At 39.9% G+C, this 27,545-nt stretch overlaps 1 protein-coding gene and 1 non-coding gene across 3 annotated transcripts in view; both read left to right on the top strand.

The window, feature by feature from the left end:
• Window positions 1-27,120, top strand: part of SVEP1 (sushi, von Willebrand factor type A, EGF and pentraxin domain containing 1) — a 205,435-nt gene extending 178,315 nt beyond the window's left edge. Inside the window, exons 41-48 of one of the 2 annotated variants that reach the window (XM_086683693.1) lie at window positions 4,167-4,230; window positions 7,452-7,625; window positions 9,518-9,694; window positions 13,411-13,581; window positions 15,399-15,494; window positions 17,394-17,489; window positions 22,306-22,399; window positions 26,960-27,120. In XM_086683693.1, the coding sequence (XP_086539819.1) occupies window positions 4,167-4,230; window positions 7,452-7,625; window positions 9,518-9,694; window positions 13,411-13,581; window positions 15,399-15,494; window positions 17,394-17,489; window positions 22,306-22,399; window positions 26,960-26,981 (894 nt within the window). In that variant the 3' untranslated portion in view covers window positions 26,982-27,120. The remainder of the gene's footprint in view (window positions 1-4,166; window positions 4,231-7,451; window positions 7,626-9,517; window positions 9,695-13,410; window positions 13,582-15,398; window positions 15,495-17,393; window positions 17,490-22,305; window positions 22,400-26,959) is intronic. The other variant, XM_086683694.1, reaches the window with a different exon arrangement.
• LOC112851748 (U6 spliceosomal RNA) lies at window positions 22,619-22,728 on the top strand. Its single transcript, XR_003222811.1, has one exon. It is a non-coding gene; the product is annotated as a U6 spliceosomal RNA (small nuclear RNA).
• Window positions 27,121-27,545: the final 425 nt, after the last annotated feature.

Here is a 27,545-nt window from a genome sequence, read left to right as displayed (position 1 = left end):
AAGAAAATTAGTTGGTAACCAATATTAGAAGATGCTTATGAACAAATTCATTATTTTGAAAACAGACAATAAAAGAAGAATTGTCTTTTCCAGGCTAGCTGGATGACTAGAAAACCAGTAGTAGATGAGGGAAGCTTCCCTTTATAGAAGTATTTCAGTCAATAAATAGTAGGATTTAAATCTCAGAGTTTGCAGTTCTTAGGAACTAATGGATGTAGGTCATAATCATGGTTACTGGTGTTAGAAAAAATAGAAGCAAACAGATGTTATGTGCCTCTGGATGGAAAAACACACCATATGAAAAAGTCTCGCCAAAAAAAAATTTTTTTTTGAATTTGAATCTTATAAAATCTCTAAATCCCAACAACCAACACCAAAGACAGAAGGACATGCTATGTGATACCACCATGGAACAATCAGCAAAATTCTGTCTGTAGAAATGGCTACAGAACAAAGGACCCAGTTTTCCAGTTGCTAAAACAAATAAGTTGGCAGTGTAAGGGAGAAATAGAAGGAACCTATAGATTTAAAAAGGTACATAAACCAGGTAGACTTATTTTGGTCCCGATTCAAGTGAACTACAAAATAATCAGTTACAAAATTTATGCAACAATTGGAAGTTTGACTGCTAACAGGATTAGATTAATATTAAGGAATTGTCATTTTTAAGCTGTGGTAATGTTATTGGTTATTGTGGTTATAGTTCTAAGAACCCTCATCTTTTAGAGATTCATACTGAAATAATTACTGTTAAATGATTTGATATCTGGGATTTGCTGTAGAATAATGTGAGTTTTTAGGAAGGGAGTGGGGCTTAGAGGAAACAAGTTTGGCTTTGAATCAATTGTGTAAGGTGGGTGATGGTTATGTGGGAGTTTGTTACTCTTCTTTCTACTGTTACATTTTTCATGTGTTTGAGTTTTTCCATGAGACAAGATTTTAAAAGCTACCAATACCTACTGTCACCCCTGGCTAATTAATTCAGTACCTCTGTCGGTTGGGTCCGGGGCAGCAGCATCTTTTTAAAAGTTTCCCAGGTGATTCCAATGTATGGCCAGGACGAGGACAGAGAACCACTCTGAGACATCACTCCGTGTTTCTCAAAGTGCGGTCTATGAACCCATTGCTCGTGAATCATCTGAGAAGTTCAAAAAAGGAGTGTACATTCCTAGGCTGTGACCCTCTAAAAATAGGACGTACGGGTTTGCATTTTTAACAAGCACTCCAGATGGCAAGGGTCAGTGGCTGGAAAGTGGTTAAGAAGAGCAACATGGTCCCAGCAGACCTCTGTTACAAGTTCTGTCTCTCACTGGGCGAGAAGTATTAAGAGAACAAATCAAACCTCTCTGCCGCTGTTTCATCTCTGTTTTGTCTACACTAGAAATTTGATAGCGACCTTTGCAAGGTTACTGCAAGGGCTGAAGATTTAAAAAGTGGCAAGCACTGCCTTTTATGCATGGTTCCAGTTCAGTATAGGGCAATTACTGTGATCCCTACTACTATTTGTATTGTTACCCAAATCAGGCAAAGCAATTTGGACAATGTCAGTCATGTTAAATTCTTCCGCTTTGTAAGTAAGTTACTGTTTATATGTACAATAAACAACTTTCTTAAGCCACCTAAGTCTCAGAAATTTTACCACACGTGCAATCTTCTTGAAATAAAATTACTACAGGAAATTGAGGAATAAATCAAAACAAAGAACTCAAAAATGGGCTAGTCATTTTATAAAATCACTAGGGAACAATAAAGTAGTTGTGATGATTCTAAAACATTGTAAGTATCTAACCTAATGGTTGATCATGCAAAAACATTATGTCAAAAATAGCAACTGGATGTTAATCTGGATCTAAAACTCCAGCTTCATTCATCAAAAACAAGAGATGTAAAGGGACAGAGAGAAAAAAAGTCAAAAGGAAAAGTATGATGAAATTCGCAGTGTAACTGTGGAGGGAGCCCAAAGATAGCATTTGATTTTTTTTACATCAATAATTACAGAAAATAGATTTGAGTTTCTGTTGGAATTAAAAATTGGCATAGTCAAAACAGAATATTATTCAAATCTTTAGATGAAAGAGAAGGGAAAAATAGTGGGGAAAATGCTCAACTATTAACTGAAATTAACTACTTGACTGTAGTCTACTCTGGAAGTACCTAAATAGGGAACTGGCTTTAATGGCTTGTCATACACTTCCTCAAAATTAATAAAAACTCACAAACTAAAATAGCACATTTTCCTGTGCATACGTAAGTATATAAGTGTAGAAAAAGCATGGCAAATGTTAACAGTGTTTGTCTCTGGATGGAGAATCCTGAAAAACCCCATTTTTCATTTGTATTTTCCAAAATTTCTATAATCAACACACATAACTTTTTTCAATAAGAAAAAAAAAATAATGACTGTATATCAAAAGAAACATTTTCTTCATTGATTCAATTATTTTCTTGGAAAGTCAGGAGAGTAACCTTCCACCAAAGTCAACGGAATCTTTATAGGTAAAGATTTATCAATAAACTGATAGCTCAAAGAAAATATCTTTGATAAAGAATAAGGATGAAAGGCATCAGTCAGATCAAACCAAAATAGAGGCAATAGCTCGTTTTCAGACTTCTTGCTAATGTAGAACACAGCTTCAAGACAATATGATATCCACAGGGCTCTGAGCAATGAAGAAACAGGTGACAAAATCCATGTGCATATACTGACTTAGACCTAAGGTCCCTAAAACTTTACTTAGAACCTAATCTTTTTAAACATATATTACAACATTTTATTTATCTTATTTTTCCATAGTAGCTAAGGAATTTAAAGCATGGAGAAGCATTATCATTAGGAACACTGATGATTACAGTAAAAGATAACCAACAAAGAGGGAAGAAACAAAGACTCATAAAAATTATATCCAGAAGTCAAAGAATAGTAATCCTAGTCCAAATATGCCTATAATAACTGTAGAGGACCAACTGCCTATATAGCCATCAAGGGCTATGGGATATTGAAAAATATGCAAAAATATATTCAGAATAATAATCATAAAAATTTTCAAGTAAATTATATTCATTTTTTTAAATTATCCTTTATTTTTTTTAACATTTTTATTTATTATTGAGAGATAGAGAAAGACAGAGCATGAGAAGGGGAGAGGCAGAGAGAGGAAGAGACACCAAATCCGAAGCAGGCTCCAGGCTCAGAGCTGTCAGCACAGAACTCACAATCATGGACTCGAGATCACGAGATCATGGACTCAAACTCACAAACTGCGAGATCATGACCTGAGCTGAAGTCGGACGCTCAACCGACTGAACCACCCAGGCGCCCCATCATTTTACTTTATTTAAGAAGGCAGGGAAATATATTTTAGAAAGATTTTTACCCCAAATAAAATTTTGAATGCTTGGGCCCTTAGTAGGATAAATTTTTCTTTTTTTTCTTTTTTTTCTTTTTTTTTAAATTTTTTTAACGTTTATTTATTTTGAGAGAGACAGAGCGTGAGTGGGGGAGGGGCAGAGAGAGAGAGGGAGATACAGAATCTGAAGCAGGCTCCAGGCTCTGAGCTATCAGCACACAGCCCGATGCGGGGCTCGAACCCGTGAACTGTGAGATCATGACCTGAGCTGAAGTCGGATGCTGACCTTACTGAGCCACCCAGGTGCCCCAGGATAAATTTATCTTTAATGGTTAAGTTACATTGCCAAAAATTCAATCTTCATACCCATAAGATATCTTAACTTGTTTTATGTTCAAAACTATAAGGTGTAACAATGCCAATTCACATTCTTGGCCATACCTCTCAGGTACTGAAAAATAAATTTAATTCAAAATATTTTTAAAACTTACTAAGCAAATATACCTCTTTGACATTTCAAACATGTTTTTGATTGACCTTTGCTATTGGTTATAATCAGTTGTCAGGTCAGTAGAAAGTGAAATAAAATCTGTACTTTAATTACACTGCTCAGCCAGGGTATGAAGTTTGAAGTAATTTGATGAAAGCATTTTTGAAAGTCTAAACCTAGCCCTTAAAAACTATATTTATTTAATCAATTTATTTAGCATTCCAGTGCTGGAAGATTCAAGTTCATGGCCAAGATTACTTTGTGTCCCCTTATTATCTTTCCATTATGAGTCTAATCTTGTCAATGACCTTTTTCTCATCAATTCACAGGGGAACAAGGAACGTGTTTGTCAGAAGAACAGAATGTGGAGTGGAGAGGTAGCAATGTGCAAAAGTAAGTCAAATGACACTGAGAAGTCCTAAAAAAAAAAAAAAAAAAAAAGATACAATATCATGTGACACATGATAACAATGTGGCCACATTTTCTTTATAAATCAGTTTTTTAATAAAAAAAAATTTTTTTAATCATCTCCGTAAACTGTCGGAGAATCTTTTATGGGCTTTTTGCTCAAGGTCCCCAAGCCAATAAAAGGGTCAAAAATAATAGTAGAAACTAATGATTAAATTGGAATAGAGCACAAAATTACCAAATTGGGAATAGCAAACCTTTTGTTTCGAAATTAATTCATTATTGGATTTATTTGCATTCTTTTTGTGGGCTTTTCCCCCAAATAATTATAATTAGAAGGCTTAGCGCTATTGTTTTTTGGTGACAGTACTAGCCAAAACTGACAGTTTTTTAAAGTGATGTTGTCATCACATCTGTCACTTTGTGTGTGTGTGTGGAATTTTGCATTAACTCATCTTATGAGAACATGCAAGTCTATTGAGCAAGACATAAGTTCATTCACATGAGTTCATTCCCAACACATGGCCCATATGATCCCTCTGCTGGAGACAATGTACAATTGACCTCCTAACCAACCCGGGTTTGAACCATGCATGTCTACTTATATGTGGGTTGGTTTTTTTTTCAATAAATGTAGTCTGGTACTGTAAATGTATTTTCTCATCTTTAGGACTTTCTTCGTAACATTTTTCTCTAGCTTACTTGATTGTGAGAATACAGCATATCATACATAAAACATTCAAAATATTTGTTAATCAACTGTTTATGTCATCAGCAAGGCTTCCGGTCAACAGTAGACTATTGGTTTCTTAAGTTTCTGGGGATTCAAAAGTTATACATGGATTTTTGACCGCATGGGGTGTTGGCGCCCCTAACCCCCATGTTGTTCAAGTGTCAACTGTATTCAGATACAAGTAGTTACAAGCCTATCAAAGTGGCAGGCTTTAAACTTTTTTTCTTAATAATCCTGGGGAATCATCAAATTTTCAAATTAGAATTGGCCTCTTAGATTCTAGTCAAGCAGCTTCTTAGATGATTCAACTGGACTAGATTGGATTAAGTCCAAGATCAGATAGATTTATTTATCTCACTAACTAAGTAAATGGGGACTAGCAGAAGTGAAGTGACCTACCCAGTATCATAAATTAAGTTAGTGTCAAAGCTGCCGCTAGGACTCAAGGTTGTTTCCACATGTCTTCTGGGGTAGAGTAATGATTTGATTTTATATACACAGGAATCTTACATTCTTAAAGGAATATTGTGTGGTTGAAACTCAATGGAGAATATATGACTATTTTTAGTTCGCCAAAACTTGTATATATTATACAGAAAAATATTTTTTTTTTAAGTTTACTTATATGTCTTGAGAGAGAGAGAGTGCACGAGTGGGGGGCGTGCAGAGAGAGAGGGAGGACAGAGGATCTGAAGCAGGCTCTGCACTGACAGCAGAGAGCCCAGTGCAGGGCTTGAACTCATGAACCGTGAGATCATGACCTGAGTGAAGTCAGACTTTTAACTGACTGAGCCACCCAGCTGCCCCAGAAAAATGTTTTTTAAAGATATTGAGTGATATCTCAAGTCACAGAAAGGCATCATTGGGGATTCCTGATAATAGCTTTTTTTTTTTTTTTAAATCTCAGCTGTTCATGATTAAAATAAAATGTAGGAACATATTTGCAGGGAATGGGAGAGAGGAAAGAAAAGGAAACATGGAGATCTGGCATAGGAACCCACCATGGCATTGGTGAGGGAATTGTTTTAGTTCTGCAGCGGGTATGAATCAAACTGCAATGACAATGGTTCGTACAGTTGCTCTCTCTGAAATGCAAGATAGTAATAAGTTCTGTATGAATCCTATTATTATCTGTGGGTTTTTTTCTTTCTAAATTATTAAACACGTGACACAAGTTCTTGGCAGAAAGTTAAAAAACACAAATAAGCAAAAAGAAAATGATAGTTTGAATTCCACCACTCATGGATAAAAAAAAAAAAAACTATTGGTATTTTATATATTTTATTATACACCTTTTTTCTGAGGCATATAAAAAATACAGATATTTCTGTGGGGGAAAAGTGCTCATACTGAGCAACCTGATTTGAAAGATTCTCATATAATTATGGAATTGTTAAATATATTGATATCTGTATTATCAGTTTTCAGGGAAGCCTGTTCACATCAATATGATTCTCAAAGTGTGGCCCACAGACCAGCAGCATTAATAGCAGCTGAATCTTGTTAGAAATGCAAGTTCTTGGGGCCTGGGTGGCTCAGTCGGTTGAGCATCCGGTTTCGGCTCAGGTCACGATCTCGCGGTTTGTGGGTTCGAGCCCCGCGTCGGGCTCTGAGCTGACAGCTCAGAGCCTGGAGCCTGCTTCCAATTCTGTGTCTCCCTCTCTGCTCCTCCCCCACTCATGCTCTGTCTCTCTCCCTCTCAAAAATAAATAAACATCAAAAATATTAAAAAAAAAAGAAAAAGAAATGCAAGTTCTCAGGCCCTACCCTAACCCTGTTGAACCAAAATTTGCATTTTAACAAAATCCCTAGGTGATTCCTGTGCGCATTAGTTTGAAAGCACTGCGTTACTCCCATGGCTTTTAGCCTTCAGCACACTGGGACGCCCTAAGGGAGCTTTGAAAAATCCGTTGCCCAGATCAATCAGGTCAGAATCTCTGGGGGTAGAACCCCACATCAATATGTTTTTAAAGCTCCCAGCTAATTCCAAGGTACAGCCAAAGTTAAGATCCGTGGTCTCAGTATACGGAATACTCACCGGGCTGGAAGAGGCCCAGAGAAGTCAGTTAGTGTCTAATCCATTGGCTCTCAACCCTGAGTGACCATTAGAAATCATTTGGGGTGCTTTTAATACCAGAAGTTCGGCCACAACACAGAGATTCTGATTCATTTGGTCTGAGACAGGGCTTGCTCATTTATACCCCCAGCACTAGTAACGACAAAAGGTAGCAATAGACATAAAGACAGCTAGAGTCAATAGGCAAAATGCCAGTCTTGAATCACCTGCATGTATGAATCCAAAACTTAGACACGCTGGGGTTTTTTCTTCCTTCAAAACGTATCCTTGTATCTCACATATGAGCAGGCTATAATATTTTATACGATGCACTGAGTACCTTTAGCAATTGTAGCAGAAGAAGGAAAGAGGGTTGGAAGAAGCATGTAATATGAGGCTTTTATTTTTCTTTCCAGAGAGCAGGTGTGAAGCTCCTCTTGGGTTTCTGAACGGGAAAGCCAAAGTCGAAAACACTGCTGCTGGACCCAGTGTGGTATATTCCTGTAACAGAGGGTACAGCCTTGAAGGGGCACCTGAGGCATACTGCACTGAAAATGGAGCTTGGAGCCACCCAGTTCCTTTCTGCAAACGTGTGTGTTGACTCTGAGAGAGGTTTTAATCAGATTCAGTTTCATGATTAATTTCCCCAGTGTCTGAAACAGAGGAAACTCCACTGAGTGAGACTGACCCAGAGAAAGCCATCAGTGTATATCCAAACCAAATACTGTGGGCTATTTTTAAAACCCAGTTATATTATCTGAAATATCCTAAGAATTGGCTTTCGTCAGATTCCTTGGATGATTACAGGTAGTCCAAGGCACTAATAAAAAATGCAACTTAATGAAAAAATTTTGACACAAGTGTGTAATGAATCTGACTGGGGCTGTGAAAAGGGTGAAGAAAGAATATATTAATGTCTAATTTTAATATAATAAAGTATATACATATATATAATGAATGAAGATAATTTAGTTAGAAGCATTAGAATGAAAACAACATTCACATGTAAGATCTGAACTGAGGGAGCTCTGGTTATTGTTTCAAGTGTTATAATGCAGTAACTGAGCCTTCAAGACTCAGCTGATGCCTTCCTCACTCACAAACACCTCTTGTGTGCACTGAAAATCAGGAAAACCAAAACTGCTGAAATATATGTTAATATGTGTGTCACACACTTGCAGTGAGAAGTCTTTGTGCTATCATCATTGCTGTTTTTCCTTCAGACCTACAAAATGAATCCACTCTTAGAAATAAGCCTTGAAAACTCTACAATTTAAGTTCTAATATCCTGTTCATGGTAGTGTAAGTCTAAAGTTAATATCAGCTTACTTAGAAATGTCTGCCAATTCTCTGGGTCGTCCTTCTGTAGGATGTTCAGTTAAAGAGAGTAAAGTGGGGCGCCTGGGTGGCGCAGTCGGTTAAGCGTCCAACTTCAGCCAGGTCACGATCTCGCAGTGCGTGAGTTCGAGCCCCGCGTCGGGCTCTGGGCTGATGGCTCAGAGCCTAGAGCCTGTTTCCGATTCTGTGTCTCCCTCTCTCTCTGCCCCTCCCCCGTTCATGCTCTGTCTCTCTCTGTCCCAAAAATAAATAAACGTTGAAAAAAAAAATTTTTTTTTAAAAAAAATTAAAAAAATAAAAATAAAAAAAAAATAAAGAGAGTAAAGTGACAACGAGAAGCATTTACTCTGCATTTTTAATATTTTTTTCTTCATATATATAAATGAAAAAAAGGGGGGAATGTTGATGCACTCCGTGATTTCTAGCACACCTCTTGTTTCCCTAGTGTTGAGCCATCATTTCAAACAACTATTTAATTTCCCATCTTAGAATTTTAGGACAATGTGTGAGTGGTTGACTAACTTGGGGTTTTCAGACTTTAACTGATCTTATCCTTAAAAATAATGTCACGTGGACATTATTTGTCCAAAACAAATATTTTTGTTTTATTTTTTTAACACTACTTTTAAAAATATTTATTCATTTATTTTGAGGGGGTGTGGGGAGAACTGCGAGCAGGGAAGGGCAGAGAGAGAGGGAGAGAGAATCCCAAGCAGACTCCACACTGCCACCAGAGTCCCACGTGGGGCTCGAACTCACAAACTGTGAGATCAAGACATGAGCCACCCGAGCCACCCAGGCACCCCCCTTTTTTTATTTTACAGAGTGGGGGCAGAGAGAGAGAGGGACAGAGAAAGAGAATCTTAAGCAGGCTCCCTGCTCAGCATGGAGCCCGACGTGGGGCTCAGTCTCACAACCCTGAGATCACGACCTGAGCCAAAATCTAAAGTCAGGTGCTTACAGACTGAGCCACCCACCTGCCCCAAACCAAGGTTTTTTGTTTTTTTCTTAATGTTTGAAGTTCCATATTTTTAAGCCTCATTATCATAACTGTGAACCCAGCTCCTACAGGGCTCACCCCACTCTGCATTTGAAGAAATCAGAAAAGAGAATATCAGTAAGCATTGTTTTTTCTGTTTAACAGCAAATCCATGCCCTGTTCCTTTTGTGATTCCTGAGAATGCTCTGCTTTCTGAAAAGGAGTTTTACGTTGATCAGAACGTGTCCATCAAGTGTAGGGAAGGCTTCCTGCTCCAAGGCCGGGGCGTCATTACCTGTAACCCGGACGAGACGTGGACACTGACAAGTGCCAAATGTGAAAGTAAGTAAATGGAGATGGAAGCCATTTCATCTCATGAGTGCAGAATGTTTTCTCATCCTTGTGAGATTATTTTGAATCAAGTAACTCAAATGTAGATATTTAGGTCTCTGTCTTATCGTGGTTATCGGCTTCTGTGTTGACAATTTTTAAAATTAAAAAAAAAAAAAAGGATCGTTGCATTCCAAACATAAAAAGGAAAAAATCTTTCCAGAAGTAGGCTAAAACCTACCTGACCAGAATTCACTGAAGAGATTTTCAAAACATGCTCTTCTAGGAATGAGCAAAATATTAAATCTAAAATACATATTTTTTTCTGAGGTACCTGTCTGGCTCAGTGGGTAAAGCATGCAGCTCCTGATCTCAGGGTCCTAACGTCAAGCCCCACACCGCGCATGGAGATTACTGAAAAAAAATAAAATAAGGCACGCCTGGGTGGCTCAGTCGGTTAAGTGTCTGACTCTTGATCTTGGCTCAGGTCTTGATCTCAGGACTGTAAGTTCAGGCCTCATGTTGGGTTCCATGCTGGCCATGAAGCCTACCTTAAAATAAGTAAATAGGTAAATAAATAAAATACGTATTTTCCCCATATTCTGAGAGTCCCCAGACTATGGGCTGTGGATGCTTTACAATATGAAAATGATTCCACATTGGTTCTCAAACTTGAACCACCTGGAGGGCTTGTTTAAAACAGGTTTCTGGACCCCACCCTAGAATGTCTGATTCAGCGAGGCCCAAGAATCTGCCTTTTGAACAAGCCCCCAGGTGTTGCTGCGGGTCCCAGAACCAAAAAATTTGAGACCCTCCAGGCTAGCACCATGTGATACATCACACGTCATCTGGTGGCATCTCTTATTGCCTTGTGATAACTCTTGACATCTCTTCACATACACTTCCTGCACTTAAAACATCTCCCCTGCCCAACGTTCTGCCCTCCGGCTCCCTTGTACTCCAAGCTACTCCCTCTGCAGCAGTCAGTGAACAAATTCTCATCGAGTCTAACCAGATGCAAGACACTGGGCTATATAGTCGACAACTATATCATGCCTACAATAGCGTCTGTCTTTAGAACACTTGCACCCCAGTTGTGAAGTGTGAAGGCCATGGGGATTGTAGAGTCAGAGAAGACCTGGGTTTGAATTCTATCCTCAAAACTTTCTAAGTCGGAACCCACGCCAGTGCCCTAACTTCTCCGAACCTTCGGGCTCTCCTGTGTTAGTGACACCAATAATAGCTATCTTGTAAGTTTGCTTTGAAGAGTAAATGAACTGGTGTATTTTAGCAGTGTCCCCTGGTAGGAGGAGATGCACCAATGGCCCAAGTGCCTGGAGTTTCAACTAGCAGCCTACTACAGCATTAGAATTTTGATTTTAGGGCACCTGGGTGGCTCCGTCGGTCAAGTGTCCGACTTTGGCTCAGGTCATGAACTCACAGTTCCTGAGTTTGAGCCCCGCACCGGGCTCTGGGCTGACCGCCTGGAGCCTGGAACCTGCTTCAGATTCTGTGTCTCCCTCTCTCTCTCTCTCTCTCTGCCCCTCCCTCACTCACACTCCGTCTCTCTCTCAAAAATAAATACACATTTAAAAGATTAAAAAAAAAAAGAATTTTGATTTGACTCCAGGGAACATATACTATGCTTTTAGTCTTATAAAATCTACTCCAAATGAAATAGGAAGCATTCCGTGTGTATAAGCCTTGACCACCAGCCTGGACTAAAGCAGGCCAAGTGGCCTGATTTCTGCACGCATATCCTCACATCGGTCTTGGCTCCCTGACAAATACCACTCCGAGCACTGGAAGAAAAAGCAAGGAGAGACATGCACTCTGGTGCATGCTTAATTATTCCTCAATATTCTTGAGAGGATCAGGGGTTGCCTTGGAGAGAAGGAGACAGTTTCTACCATTGTTTGTTATCCTCAATCCCTCTTCTGCATTTTCTATTAAAGCAAAGCCTCTGGCTTAGAAGAAAGTATCTTCCCTGAGAGACATGAGCAACAACTTCCCTCATTTTTTTGTCACCTCATCCTGATATCTGTCCTTACGAGTCAGCGACTCAAATTCAGTGTGTCTAGGAATCACCAAGGGTAGTAAGATGCAGACTCATAAGCTAGAAGCTCCCAGAATTTGCACTTTAAAAAAAAATGGTAATGTTTATTTATTTTTGAGAGAGACAGAGAGACGGAGCACGAGCAGGGGAGGGGCAGAGAGAGGGAGACACAGAATCCGAGGCAGGCTCCAGGCTCTGAGCCATCAGCCCAGAGCCCGACATGGGGCTCGAACTCACGGACCGCGAGATCATGAGCTGAGCCAGAGTCAGATGCTTAACCGACGGAGCCACCCAGGCGCCCCCCAAAATTTGCACTTTTAATGTGAACCCAAGGTGATTCCCATATAGGTGGTCTGAAATCCATGCTTTGATCACTTCGGTGAACCAGCCGTGATCTTTCTACATGCTATTCACCCCAACCTGGAAGCTTCATGGCCTCCACTCAAGCTTTGTAGCCTAGTCCAAATGCTACTCTCACTGCGATTTGTATCTCGACAGTCCTGGGCATAATTAGTGACGTTCACCTTGATTTTCCCATAGTATAGTCTCCAAGCCTCTATGACAGCTGTCTCTTAAATTGCCCATCTTCCTCCCACTACTCTGAGTAAAGGGGCAGCATTTTCTTCATCAATTTCTTTTCCAGTTTCCAATAAATATTTGATTTAAGTATTTACATGAATACATATTTGCCATCTGATTCGTTTAATTAATGTCTGTAACCACCTTAGAAAGAAGAGAAAATTTAGAAAAATCGTACACATTGTTCATTTTCACTGACAAGTTCTCAATGGTATTATGTCCACGGTCACCTTTTAGAAGCCAATTCAGGGAGAGTCATCCAAAAAGTTAGACTTCTACAAACTGGGTATCAATTGGAGCACCAACTCTAATTCAACCCTTGTCTTGTGAGCCTCCCCAGAACGACTCTAGTTATCTCAACGCTTCTTAAAGCAAAATTAGTTACAAGATTTTTTATTGAAATTTACATACAGTACGGGGGTGCCTGAGCGGCTCAGTCAGTTGAACATCCGACTCTTGATTTTGGCCCAGGTCATGATCCCAGAGTCGTGAGATCGAGCCCCGCATCAGGCTGCTCACCAAACGTGGGGCTAGCTTGGGATTCTCTCTCTCTCTCTCTCTCTCTCTCTCTCTCTTAAAATAATAAAAATTAAAAATATACAGTATGCATCACTTTTAAAATTATCATTCATCCTCACACGTTTCATAAGTGACAAGTCACTGCTTTACAGTCTTGAAAAGAAGGAAACTGATGTGAAACCTTGAATGTTGTAAACCTCATCAAAGTGTGTAAATTGAGTCTCTAGAGGCTAGAGACAATATTCATTCATTTACTCATTTTTCAAGTTTGTTATCAAGAGCCCACTGCATGTCAGTTGCTACTCTAGGCACTAATAAAACAGCCTTGATGGAATCTGCAATACTGCAATTAATGATCTTTACTCTAACACAATAGACTACAAATAGTCCCCAGGCTTCTCCTCTTGTAATTTGATAAACATCCTGCATTGAAGTTCTCTTGGAAGCCACCTCTCTGGTGCTATTTGATCTTTGCTCTTGAAATTAATTCAGTCTTTGAGATGAGACTGTGTTCTCTCTCATCTGCTGGCTGGGTTAGTAGCACAGGCTCAATTGTGCTTTTGTTTTCCTGTAGAAATATCTTGCGGTCCACCAACTTTTGTAGAAAATGCCATCACTCGAGGCGTGCGTTATCAGTATGGGGACATGATCACCTACTCCTGCTACAGTGGATACATGTTGGAAGGTCCCCTAAGGAGTGTTTGCCTGGAGAATGGAACCTGGACATCACCTCCTGTTTGCAGAGGTAAGGAAATATTTGAATGGTTATTTCTCATTGAAACTGTAGAGAAACGTATACGGAAGCCTGGGGAGGCCAACAGCTAGGATGCCTGCTCTGTTCTTTTTCCTTGGCTTTAAATTTTCTCTTGGGGCCCCTGTGTGGCTCAGTTGGTTGAGCGTCTGACTTCAGCTCAGGTCATGATATCACGGTTTGTGGGTTCGAGCCCCGCATCAGGCTCTGTGCTGACAGCTCAGAGCCTGGAGCTGTTTTGGATTCTGTGTCTCCCTCTCTCTCTGCCCCTACCCCACTCGCACTCTGTCTCCCTCTTACTCTCTCAAAAATAAACATGAAGAAAAAATTTTTAAAAATAAATACGTTTCCCTTGACATCTGTGTCATTTTCCTTAACATTCTGGGTTTGAGTTTTAAAAGCTTTCACACAAAACTCTGGCCCAGCACACTGCCCCTTCCTGAGTCAATTATGGCTCCTCAGAGAAGTGCTTGTGCTCTCTTGGAGTGTTCTCCAGCTGCTAGGGGGAGCTGTGTCATGTCTGAGCCACGAGGACACCTCTCGGATGCTCAGGTGTTTCAGCAGATTCCAGTTCCACACTCGCATCCTGGGCAGACCCCTAGCCCCGCTGGGGACGGGATAGCCCGCCCAGTGGGCAGATTCAGAGGGAAGAGGTACCAGTCAGCCCCAGGGAAGCTGAGCCCACCCCATGGTCTCCCTGGCCACGCTGGGGGCTGGTGACAAGCACTCTGAGTTCATGTGAGCACTTCTGTCTCTTCATTTGGTGCACTGAATTGGCAAACCCAAGGATGAATTGTGTATGTGCACTCAATAAAATCTTCCTTGGGGTAAGAAGGTTCTGTGCTTAAAATTCGGCAAAATTGAAAGAAGTAGACAATGAGGCATCCTGGTATGTCCTAAAACTTATACTTTTCTAGTAAAACAGATTTGTTTTGTTTGTTTTGTTTTGTTTTGTTTTGTTTTGTTTTGTTTTGTTTTACAAATCATAGTGATTGTTCCATTCTACTGAAAGTCAGGAGCTATGCTAGTGAACATGACAAACATTAACTCAGGAACTAAAAGAATAATCTAATTGTTGAATGAGTTGTTCACACGGCCGCGTGAACAATGGTTGGATTTGTATTTGGGGTGAAAAGGCCAAAGTCTTTAATGACCTGTGGGGTTGGGAGAATTGAGAAAATCCATGAACGAATGGCCTCAAAAGAGGCAAGGGCAATTGCAAGAGCTGAAAGGAGATTGTCTCACAGCAGCAGTGAGAAATGAGATCACTTACAGGCGAGATGTAAGAGAAGGTACAACCTCTTCCTCATGAGAGGGCAGCTGAGGAGGTGACATCCTCAAAGAATAGCCCAAGTTTCCCTTAAAACCAGAAGGCAAATGAGAGTTGTGTGTTTGCTTTGCTTGCTTGTTTGTGTCTTCACTTGTTTGTTTTAAGACACTGAGTGACAGAGGCAGCACCAAAGAGCTATTGGCCATCAAAGGGCACCTTCGGAAGGGCATTTTCACATCTTCTGGAAGAGGCATTTCCCCTGGGGCAGACCAAAAGAGATTATCTTTGGTCTAAACCACCTTATCCCCTTCTGCTCTGAACCCCCAGGTTATTAAATTTTGAAAGCCATATTCTCAGAACTACCCAAGTTTATGCCTCTTTCTCAGAACCCTCACGTTAACCCCTCGCTGAATCTTGAGATTCGGTTTTGTTTCTCTTCTGTAAAACTTGACTCAAGGAAATATAAATAAGGAATCCTATCTTCTGACAGACACTCTTCTATAATTCCCTAGATTTGTGACCCATCCTGCTTCTTTTCCAGCTGTCTGTCGATTCCCATGTCAGAATGGAGGTATCTGCCAACGCCCAAATGCCTGTTCCTGTCCAGATGGCTGGATGGGGCGCCTCTGTGAAGAACGTGAGTCTCCTCAGACCTTACATACTATGTCCTTAAATCTTACTTTGAGTCCTGATACCTTGCCTGGAAGCTGCCAAATCAGGGGAGTTACTAGGAACTGGCTTTACTGGTGGAAGGAACTCATTTGCTTTGGTGGAAGCAAACTTTACTGGTGGAAGGAACTGGCTTTACTGGTGGAAGGAGCTCATTTGGTCCTGTGGTAGACCAGACAAGAGCATCTGGAGTCTATCCGAATATGTCAATTGGTTGCAGAAGAATTGGAATATAAGTGACCTTGAAAACACAGTTATCAAGAGCCATCTCCACACATACCTCCTGTCACAAATTTCCAAGAATCTTCTTGGGAAGGAGTTTATAATAGAGGGTTTCCCAGCCCCCATCTTCTCCTGCCTCAAGTCAATTTATATACTGTGTCTCTCATTGCTGCAGTTGGGATAAATTCACAGCACTGCATAACATTGTACTTTGTGTGTCGTATTTGCAACCCACCATTCACTCTTTTTCATTAGGGGTGGTTCTTCCCAACTTAAAAAAAAAAAAAAATAGGGGAAGCGGTCACTCCTGTGTCTACACAACGCTTAGTAAATGAATACAGAATTTTGATCCTTGTAAGTTTGAATTTGAACTTGCGGGAGAAAGTGAATAAGTGATTTTGAAAAAAAAATGTTAATGGCTAAACTATTCTCTGTTTTAATATCTTAAAAAATATATGTGGGGAAAAATTATTGCCTGTTTCATTGGGAGTGGTATATGGAAATCACATCCAGGGTCATTCATGTGATGGCTCTTGGCCTCTATCAGTTTTATCATTTTTTTGAAGGCCAGACATGTCATAAGAGATTCTAAAACTGTTTTGAGTGTAACTATTTCAACTAATCTAGAAAGAAAAAAAATATATACAATGGAAATAAATTTAGGCCAACAACTCACCAAAGCAAGTGTTCTCACACTGAGTAAGAAAGAAGAAGAATTATGTTTTTCCTCCCTCTGCTCTATCATTCTTTCCCATTTAGAGCTCCCAAACTTGACCTGCTTTAATGCTAAGTGTCCAAAGACCGGGGAAACATTTACCCTGGGGGACCCTGACAGCAGGCCTCGCTTGGTTCACAGAGCACGTGCCTGTGCTACTGCATTAGACCAGCGTTCCCCAAGCTTTAAGGTGCATACGCGCCACCTAGGAGATGTGAAATGCAGATTCTGATTCAGTAGTTCTGGGTTGGGACCTGCGATTCTGTATTTTGTAGCCAACTCCTAGGTAATGCTATTGGCTGGAGAACTGTGCTTTGAGTAAGCAAGCCAATAGACAATCTCACTCCTTCTAAACAGACTATTCCCTTTTAAAGAGCTTCCTAATTTCTAGGAAGAATGATCACTGGGGACAGTGTAGGAGAGGCCTCACTCAGTTCCCATCAGGCCTTTGCTTCAAGGAAATAAAGGATGAGCTGTTCCATCGCTACTAATGTGTTGCCAACACCGGCCTACAGAGAGCCCATCTGACCCGTTCTTAGATTTAATTCGAGACAATAAGAGAGCCTCGAGACGGCCAAACTTCTTGAGCACTTTATGTAATTTGAAAAGGAAATTTGAAACAATAATAACGGGAGAACATTCTGCTTATCCTGTGAAGAGAAAGCACAGCACTTAGCGGACATCGATCACGATGTATCCTCTCTCAAAGAGTGCATTTGGCACTTGAGTCATTTCATTAGGCTAAAGGTCCAGCCATACTGTCCTGATTGTGTTTTTCCAGTGATACTGATTAATAAACAGAACACATCCGGGGAGACTATCTAGTGGGTCATTCAAGGTTTTACTCCTCCCGGAAAACGGTTTGTGAACACTTGAACATATGTCTGAGTGTGTGTGTTTTGATTTAATCCCTGTCGATCTCCTTTCTAGCAATATGCATCCTCCCCTGTCTGAATGGTGGTCGCTGTGTGGCCCCTTATCAGTGCGATTGCCCACCTGGCTGGACGGGGTCCCGCTGTCATACAGGTAGGTCTTCTCTCTAGGTTTGTTTTCTTGGTGACTTGGCTCCATGAGGCCCTGGAGAACATTGATGAGTATGACTCAGATTCAGAGGTGGCAGTGAAACAAAAGGATGCCAAGGTTTTTCACAAATCCCCCAAGATGGTGTCTTGAATGATAGTCTCAATGCTGAACTCTACGGCTGCTTCGTAGGCACCTGTCAGGGTCATGAACCAAAGAAGAGCTTCTAAGTCAGCTCAACCGCCTGCCTTCTTCACGTCATCTGCTCTGTTTGCAGAATATCGAGAAAGCATGCGGAGGTTCAGAAGAATATTTATTTTAAACTCTGTGAAACTAAATTACTGTATTTGTGGTAACTAGAAAGAACACGACCCTGAATAAAAACCATTTAAGTTAAGGTGGAAATCTCCTCAAAGAGATGGTTCCTTCGTGGACAACAGTAACAAACTGTTGTTCATTGATTGGTGACAAATGTTGTCCCCTTAACCTTTGCCTGTCTCAAATATTTACTCTTCTGTACTTTGAGGTCTTAACTGATTATCGATCTGTCCTTGCTCCTCCTAGATTATATGCCACTTGAGGGCAGGGATGCTTCTTCATGATCTTTGTATGTCTGCTACCTAGCATAGTGCCTGCATATGATCAGTTTCTCATATCGAATAAATGAATCTGCTTGAAATGACAGGTTTTGGGGCGCCTGGGTGGCTCAGTCCATGAAGCATCCAGCTTCGGCTCAGGTCACGATCTCACGGTCTGTGGGTTCAAGCCCCGAGTCGGGCTCTGTGCTGACAGCTCAGAGCCTGGAGACTGCTTTGGATTCCGTGTGTGTGTCTCTCTGTCTCTGCCCCTCCCCTGCTCATGCTCTGTCTCTCTCTGTCTCTCATTAAACATTAAGTTTTAAAAAAATAAATAAATAAATGACAGGTTTTTAAAGTCTGAAATCTTTAGGCAACTGCTAAAAGAACAGAACTTGCTGTATTTATTTGTATTATGTCTAACACTCTACCATCCCTCGTGAAAGCAGTATTTATACCACCTCTCTGGTGGGTAAAACATCAAGTAGGACAGGCATATTGGCACCAGGGTTTGGCATGAACTCTAAGGCTCGGTGACCATGTAATTTAGCTTTCACACTAGGGCATTTTTTGAGTGAAAGGGGTACTATTAATAAGTAAACCAAGGGAATGGGAGTGAAACATACTGTCACAGGCAAAATCACACGTGTAGTCACCCTCCCTCAAGCCAAACAGCCACCCATGAATGTAGGAAAGGAAAAACCTACCAGAGGAAGCCAAATGTGAAGCTTTTGTTTGAAACTCTAAACGCAATCTGTATAGTGTTTGTTTCTAACCAGTCAGCTGTGATGTTTTATCTGCATTTCTCAAATTGAAGTCACATGCAGACGAGTCTGGCCCTTTTCCAGGCATCTTACTCTGCAGCGGGGGCACCGCTCTTCGAGATGGAGGCATCCTTGAGTCTCCTGCTCCTTCCTCTGCGATCACCAGTATCAGCCCCTTTCTGTTTCTTCCTGCACAGTATCTCCTACATCCTCCTCTGTCCTCGCTGTCACCAGCTAGTAAAAGATCTCTTGTTTGAATCACTGTCAGAGTCTATTGATTAATCTTTCTGTCTCCATTTCCCAGCTAGACATCACTATGTACCACTTTGGGCTTATCTTTTTGCCCTATTTAGGAACCTAACATGGTTCCCTATTGTCTCCATATCCAGCCCAAATTTTTCAGCCCAAATTCTTCTAACCTCCAAGGTTCTGCCTAAATTGGCTTCAGCGCACCTGATAAAACTCAGTTCCCATCCTGCCAATCCCATACCATCCCCCACAGTGATGGCTTCTTCATTACCCCCAAATAGTCAGTCCCTTCTCCCCACATCTCTCAGCACAAACTCACAGTCTCCCTCTTTCCCTTACCTCTTCAACGCTTATCCAACCTCAAAAACCCTGCTTAAGCTTCCTCTTATCCCCAAACTTGCTTTATACCACAATAATCTATTTTCTAGCATTCCATTTCTGTAGATACTACACAGTTAGTTAGAACCATGAAGTTTAAAGCTCCATTGATCTGCTTTATTTGTATTTCTTTTAGCTCCTTGGCTCCCTAACTGGAATAAGCTCCCTAATGATGCTGCATCATATAGTGTTCCTTTCTTGTTAACCTCGCAGCAGCTATCTTGGCACGTGCTTACACCCCCTACATAGTAAGCAGACAGCAGCGTATGAAACAGGAGAAAAGATGCAGAATGGCCTCTAAGTAGATAATTCTAGCTAATTGAATTCTCTAAAAGGGGCTCTGCCAACAGTGAAGATAAGTACACTGACCAAGTAAAGACATTCAGAAGTCTTCGCAAGCATAGAATCAGAAAAGCGAGAGTAGTCACCAAAAGATCATTCTAGTCAAAAGTGTGGAAGCGTAACACAGGTGTGTTCACCATAGCAGACTGAAGCCATAGAGGGAATGTAGGGGTGTGGCTGGAAATGAAGCTGTAAAGATGGACAGAGCCAGAGTAGAAAAATGCAATGGGTGCCAAGTTCAAGATGCTGGATTAGGTCTTACGAGCAACAGAAGCCACTGAAGGGTTTTAAGCAGGAAAATCATACGATCGGATTTTCTTTTAGAAAAGTGATTTTGGCAGCAGTATGGAAAATGGCAGAAAGTAATACTTGCAATAGGGAGACCACTTAGGAAGTTATCAAAGCAGAATTGGCGAGATGTAATGAATTCTGAAAAAATGATAACCAAAAAAGATGTATTTGAGAGAAGTTACTGTTTTGTTATAAATACACTGCAGTGGGAGAGGTCTGAGAAGAGTCAAGACTGATACAGCTTTGGGGCCCCTGAGGGAAAGGCGGTGCCATTTACTGAGATAGAGAACCCAAGAGGAGCAGGTGTGAATGTGTGGTTAAGGAGTTAAGTATGTACTTGTTGAGTTTGAGGAGCCCATGAAACCTGCAAGGGAGAGGTCTGATAAGGAGTTGAATGATGGTTTGAGTTCCCAGAAGATACATCTAGATTGAAGACAGTGGTATGTGAGTCATCACTGGAAAACATACACGAAGAAAAACGTAAGACGGTGCAGAAGGCACATAGCACGAGAAGGTAGCCTAAAATGGAATATTGGGGGCACCCATATTATAGGGAAGGAGGAAGGTGTTAAGCTATTAGACAAGGAAGTGAAATGAATGTGTTAGTACTGTCAGGAACCACTAAATCATCATGCTATTGAAAAGGAGTAATTTGGGGTGCTTGGGTGGCTCAGCTCAGGTCATGATCTCACGGTTCACGAGATCGAGCTGCCATCAAGGTCTGCACTGATAGTGCAGAGATTTATTTATCTCAAAATAAATATTTAAAAAAATGAAAAGGAGTAAATTTTTTATTAGCAAGCAGCATCTATGGAGAGTTAGTTTTCAATGATTGGGTTTTATTTTTGTTATTTTTAATTCTGCTTTGTCTCATAATTTCCTCTTTGTTATGTGGCAAATACATGCCTTCTCTTGGCCCATACCTACTCTTAACTCCCCAAGAGAGCTCCCCACGGGCAAAGATGGTTTTACCTTTGTCCTCGCTCTTCCCACCTGGTGCTTGCATATCAAGTGCTTGGTACTTTCTGGAGTGTTCCCCATGTTTTATAAATAAGTGATAAAAGAAGTGGCATTTGTGGGGTGCCCAGGTGGTTCCGTCAGTTAAGCGTCCAACTTCGGCTCAGGTCCTCATCTCACAGTCTGTGAGTTCGAGCCCCACATCGGGCTCTGTGCTGACAGCTCAGAGCCTGGCCCCTGCTTCAGATTCTGTGTCTCCCTCCCTCCCTGCCCCTCCCCAACTCACACACTGTCTCTCCCTCAAAAATAAATAAACTTAAAAAATAAAAATAAAAAAAAGAAGTGACATTCATGTATATCTTACCAAAGATGAGTTTTTCATCTGGGGAAGGCTACTTGTCCAAGCAATAATGAGGGTAAAAATCATGAGGCTGAAACTTTCTCATTTCCAACCTTCTTTCAACAAGAATTTTATTTTCTTCTTCCTCGAGAAAGTTCTTCTTTCTCTGTGATATATTAAACTTGCTGGTGGTAGGTCTTCATCAGTTTTTAGCATCTGTAAATTTTGTAGCAAGCAGAGTGTAGTTATGCCAAGATGGCCTTGTGAGAAAAGATGTCCATATAGTAAATCTTTGGATGTTCACTCAGGGTTTTACCTGTGGCTAACTTTTAATTCTATTCCAGGTTCTGCAATTCCAAGTAAAGCTGGTAAAAGCCATGAAAATTGTGTTTTCTAGCAAATACAAGGAGCTTTTGAATCATCTGCTATTTTTATTTATTTGTTTTTTTGTTATTTTAGATAATCTTTGTGTCTGATTATCATACGTGTCAATGTCTGGTGCAACAACGCAGTCAGTCATAGAATTCACTGCCAGCTCTCTCAAGTGATATACAGTCTCACTGAGCGCTTGAAAAATTTGCAGTTCAAAACAGTATACATCACATCGGTTGCATAAATAAAAAGAATTGCTGAGAAAAATCAGTGGATTTAATGTCATCAGCAGAGGTTTCAATACACAGGCAGGACTTAACCTGGGACTTACATTTGCAACTTGACTAGCTTGGAAGGGAAAGGGAGGGATGGTGGGTAGTTCACATGAGACCCAAGGTCAAACGGAGTGACAGGAATGTGTAATACAAATGGTCAGTGAGGAATGGGAGTGGCTGGAGTGGAAAACAGAATCAGATCTTATTCTACACCTCTTCATGGATGTTTTCCAACCTGCTAAATATTAATTAAATAAATGCATGAATTTTTCATCCCAGCTGTTTGCCAGTCTCCCTGCTTAAATGGTGGAAAATGCATAAGACCAAACCGATGTCATTGTCTCTCAGCTTGGACAGGACATGACTGCTCCAGGTAAGACCATTAGAAGAAACGAATGTTTAACTATAACACAAAGAGATCAAAATTCAAGTTGAGTGTGTCCCAAAAGCCAGAACGTATCTCCAGTTTAAGTAGAAGCTTTTATTTTCCAAAAATATCCGCTTTCCGGTACTCTTTAAATTTGAACTAAAGCCACACAAAGAAATGTTAGTTAAGGATTGACAAAAGGGTATCTCACAAATAAATAATCTTGTGCTCACCTTTGGCAGCGCATAAAGTCAAAATTGGAACATTACAGAGAAAGTTAGCATGGCCTCCTCCAAAAGGATTGCATACAAATTCATGCAACATTCCATAGTTTTCCAAACAAAAGAAAAAAGGTTTCATTAAACAAATAAATTAACTGCCTTCATGAGCAGAAGATTGCATCCTTCATATGTAAGGTTGTAAAATAAATAATAAACAGTACATTTTAATGATGTTCATTTGCATTCCTGATTACAAAAAAAAATACTATTGAAATTGATAAGAAATGTTTATTTTTAAAATCAAAACTCTTGTTTCATATTTTTAGTGTGTGTGTGTGTATATACATATATATATATATATATATTCAGTATTTAATTGACTAAAAAATTTTAGTGTAAAAATACATCTGTCAATTGGTTTCTCATTTCTAACCAGTAAGTATGTTAGGTGAGAAAAGATTATCACAAAATTAAGTCTAAGGAAGAAAATAGTTTAAAATAATGTAAACTTTTTTATTGAAGAATAATTGATATACATTATATTAGTTTCAGGTATACAATATAATGATTTGATATTTGTATATATATTGTAAAATGATTACCACAGTAGATCTAGTTAGCATCCATCACCATATATAATTACAAAATTTTTTTCTCATGGTAAGAACTTTTAAGATTTGCTGTCTTAGGAATTTTCAAATATGCAACACAGTGTTTTTAACTGTAGTCACCATGCTGTATGTTACATCCCCATGGCTTATTTATTTTATAACTAGAAGTTTGTACCTTTTGACTCCGTTCATCCATTTCACCCCCACCCCCTGCCTCTGGCAACCACCAATCCGTTTTCTGTATCTGTAAGGGATTTTTTTGGTTCTTTTAGATTCCACATATTAGTGAGACCATATGGTATTTGTCTTTCTCTGTCCAACTTATCTCACTTAGCATAAAGTCCTCAGGGGCCATCCATGTTGTTGTAAATGGCAAGATTTCATTCTCTCGTAGCTGAATAGTATTTCAGTGTGTGTGTGTGTGTGTGTGTGTGTGTGTGTGTGTGTGTCACATTTTCTTTATCCGTTTATCAATTAATGGACACTTACGTTGTTTTCATATCTTGGCTATTATAAATAATGCTGCAGTGAACATGGTACATACATCTTTTCAAGTTCGTATTTTCATTTTCTTCAGAGAAATACCCAGAAGTACAAGTAGAATTGCTGGACTGGATGGCAGTTTTGTTATTAATTTTTTTTCTTTTTTGAGGCGCCTCCGTGCTGTTTGCATAGTATGCAATTTGCATTCCGACCGACAATGCACAAACGTTCTCTTTTCTCCACATTCTTGCCGAAACTTGTTATTTCTTGTCTTTCTGATAATAGCCATTCTCCCTGGTGTGAGGTGATATCTCACTGTGGTTTTGATTAGCATTTCCCTGATGACTGATGATGTTGAGCACTTTTCATGTACCTGTTGGCCTGCTATATGTCTTCTTTGGGAAAATGTGTATTCATATCCTCTGCCTATTCTTTAATCCAATTGTTTGGGGTTTGTTTTTATTTTGTTTTGTTTGTTTGTTTGTTTTGTTATTGGGTTGTATAAGCTCTTTATATATTTTGGATGGTGACATCTTATCAGATATATAATCCCATTCAGTAGGTGGCCTTTTCATTTTGTTTGTTGATGGTTTCATTTGCTGTGAAGAAATTTTTAGTTTGATGTAGTCCCACTTGCTGATTTTTGCTTTTCTTGACTTTGCTTTTGCTGTCAAATCCCCCCAAAAAATCATCACCAAGTTCTATGTTTTCTTCTAGGAGTCTTATGGCTTCAGCTCTTATATTCAAATCTTTAATCCATTTTGAGTTAATTTTTATGTTTGGTATAAGAAAGTGGTCCAATTTCATTCTTTGGCATGTGGCTGTCCAGTTTTCCCAGCACCATTTGTTGAAGAGTTTGTTGTATATTCTTGGCTCCTTTGTCATAAATTAATTGACCATACATGCAAAGGTTTATTTCTGGGCTCTTTTTCCTGTCTTTCTGATCTCCATGTCTGATTTTATGGCAATACCATATTGTTTTGATTACTAAACTTTGTAATATAGTTTGAAATGCAAGAGCATGATGCCTCTAGCTTTGTTCTTCTTCCTCAAGGTTTAAACTTTTTTAAACTTCAGGAAATGTCAGACGTACTACCTCATACCACGGATAAAATATTTTCAATATTGTAACATTGTCCTCACAAATGTTGCAATGTTGGAATATTAACAGCTCTATTTTAAGGTTTTCAGTACGTGTCATTGTATTACATCACTTAGATTTGTATTATGTACATTTACTTCTGTCTTAAAGTAATCATTTAAAATAAATGGATATTTTCATATTCTCTTCAAAAAGTGGGAAATTCAGCCAACTGAAATCAACTCTAATTTTCCCATTTTTTAAAAGTTCGTTGTGATTAGAATACAAGTCAGCTTGCAAAGGCAAAAACCTATTTAAGTACACGCTTTATTAACAACAACAACAACAACAAAAAATCAGCCCTGGGCCAATGAATTTCTTCCTATCAAGTATATGCCAACTCTGCAGAGAGAAAACATAAACTCCAAAGAGCAAATTTGGATTATATATGGATATGTAGAAACTTCCAAGATAAAAATGATGGTTTTACATGAGAGCAGAGTTGAAAGAATTTTAAAAAAATGAGAGTCAAACTGCAATGGATTTCTGGGGGGAAAAAAGAAAAGAAGAGAGAGAGAGAGAAAAGAAAAGATAAAAGGACTAAGAATGACAGTGACTCAAAAAGGAACAGGAAGTATTTCTAAAATTCTTATAATTTTATACTTTCTATTTCAACTCCTTCATCTTCTAGATAAGAAAAGGAAACCCAGAGTTTGTGTGGTTCCCTAAAATCAAAATACTCCAGAGGATCTCTTTCTCAACTAGGGGAAGGATAAGTATTAGCTTATGTGAAGAAAATGATTAATAAAGAGAACAAAATCTCAATTTTTTAAAGCAAAAGTTTAATGAAGGAATCCAGATGTATATATTCAGCAAAATGAGTTAAGAGGCATAGCCCACATACGAGGAGAGGTTCATCTTCAACCCAGAAGATGGGGCAAGTCCCTGCCTCCTTGTACTGTGATCAGTTATTCTAGGAGATGTGTAACAGTCGGGACTCTCTTATTGCAACTCTAACTAGCTTTACTAAAGAAAGGAATATGTCCTCAGGCTAGAAGGACCTTGCACCCAAAGACATGAGGTGGCTGAGCATCAGGAGGACCAGACTGAGGACTTGAAAGCCACCTAAAACCTGTCCGCCTCTCGTCTCCCCTCCTCTCTCCAGCGTCTGTTCCATCCTGTCTTTTGCTGCAATGGGGTTTTCTCTGCTGCTCAGTTCAGGCGGAGGGACAGCCCTGCTTATAGCTTCCACATTTTACATGTCATCCCACAGTATCCACGCAAATAGGGCACTGACCCCGTTTAACGATCCGGAAGAACTGACTACTCCAGATCCATTGAAGGGCCCACGAGGGGTCAGTGAAACTGCGGCCCTAGGTTGAGTTCTGTTGTACTAACTTGAAGGGTCATTTTGTCAAAATCTCTACCTTACTTATGGGTGAAGGGGAGAGGCAGCTGGCAGTTCCCGGAAGAAAGAAAGGTGGAGTATGATTCCCTGAAATGGGGAGAAGAGAAAGCTTTTCTGAGAAATCAAAACAGTAAATGTTTCCAAGCAATTTTTTATTTCCTTCTCTCCCACAAGACTGAGTGCCTTGAAGATTGTATCCCTCCGACTTGGTACAGACACAAAAACTGGTGCTCAGTAGACACTTCTTCACGGATGGAGCGCCTTCCTGCCATCAGTGACGGCTGGGGGAGAAGCACCCCATGGCAACCATTAAATCCCTCAGCCTCTAACCTCCTCTGCTGATGAATAAGGCAGACCCCGTATCATTTCCAGTTCGTTCCGTCCTTAAGAAAGAGACTGGGTTTCCTCTGATCTCTATGTGCATCTTCAGAAAATTGACCCTAAGTAAATGCCGTAAACAAAAACCATCAACTGTTAATGCTTAAGAGACTTCCAGGTTCACAAAGTCCAAGCTCATCATTTTAGAGATAAGAGGATTATCAGACAGGGAATTGGTGAGAGGGACGGGATCAAAACCCGGGTTCTTTTGATTCTCCGATCTTTTCATAAGGTAGCACCTGTTCTCAAGGAACGACCCCCATCCCTACAAACCATGTCAAAGATAATGCCCAGGCATCTGAGACTTTCAATGCTGTTGTCATCAGCCCCTAAGCTCTTACGTCTTCAGTTTTTCTGTTGAATCTCTTTGTTTTTTTGTTCCAGGAAAAGGAGGACTGGGTTTTAACCACTGCACAACCAACCAGCTCTCCTAAAAGCAGGATCATCTCTTCCTGGGAGTCCTGGGCATCCTGGAACTTACGCAAAGAAATTCCAACACGGTGCTGGGTCTTGTTTTGTTTAGTAAACTTGTTATTTTGGGTTTACCTTTTTATTTTGTGTTATATTTTGTTATTCGTTGTGACATACTTTGTTACATGTTTCCATTTTTAAATATGCTTGTATTTTCTATATAAAAATATATTAAATACATGCTGCTCCGCTCACAAACTGTACATACTCTGCTGTCTGTTGGGAAAGTTCCTGCTACACATTTTTATTCCGTTACTTCAAGTGATTTTCCAATTAAAGTATATTTTGCTATGAAATAATAGTTTGCTGGATAGTGCCATTTTGTGAGCTGTCCAGGAAATAATGAAGAGGGTCATGATCTTTCATCTATGCTATTGGCACAGTACAGGATCACAAGCAGTGTACCAAGAAATCCCAATGAAGGAGACCCCTTCCTTCTAGCTCTTTCTTCTTTACAGTATGTGTAACAGTAAAGGTTTCCTTTTATTTAATCAGTGGG

Source organism: Puma concolor, chromosome D4, assembly GCF_028749965.1.
Source record: "Puma concolor isolate L17-30 chromosome D4, mPumCon1.1.hap2, whole genome shotgun sequence".
Classification (NCBI taxonomy): domain Eukaryota; kingdom Metazoa; phylum Chordata; class Mammalia; order Carnivora; family Felidae; genus Puma; species Puma concolor.
Note: the sequence above shows the minus strand (reverse complement) of the source record. Positions and strands in the feature narration are given on the sequence as shown.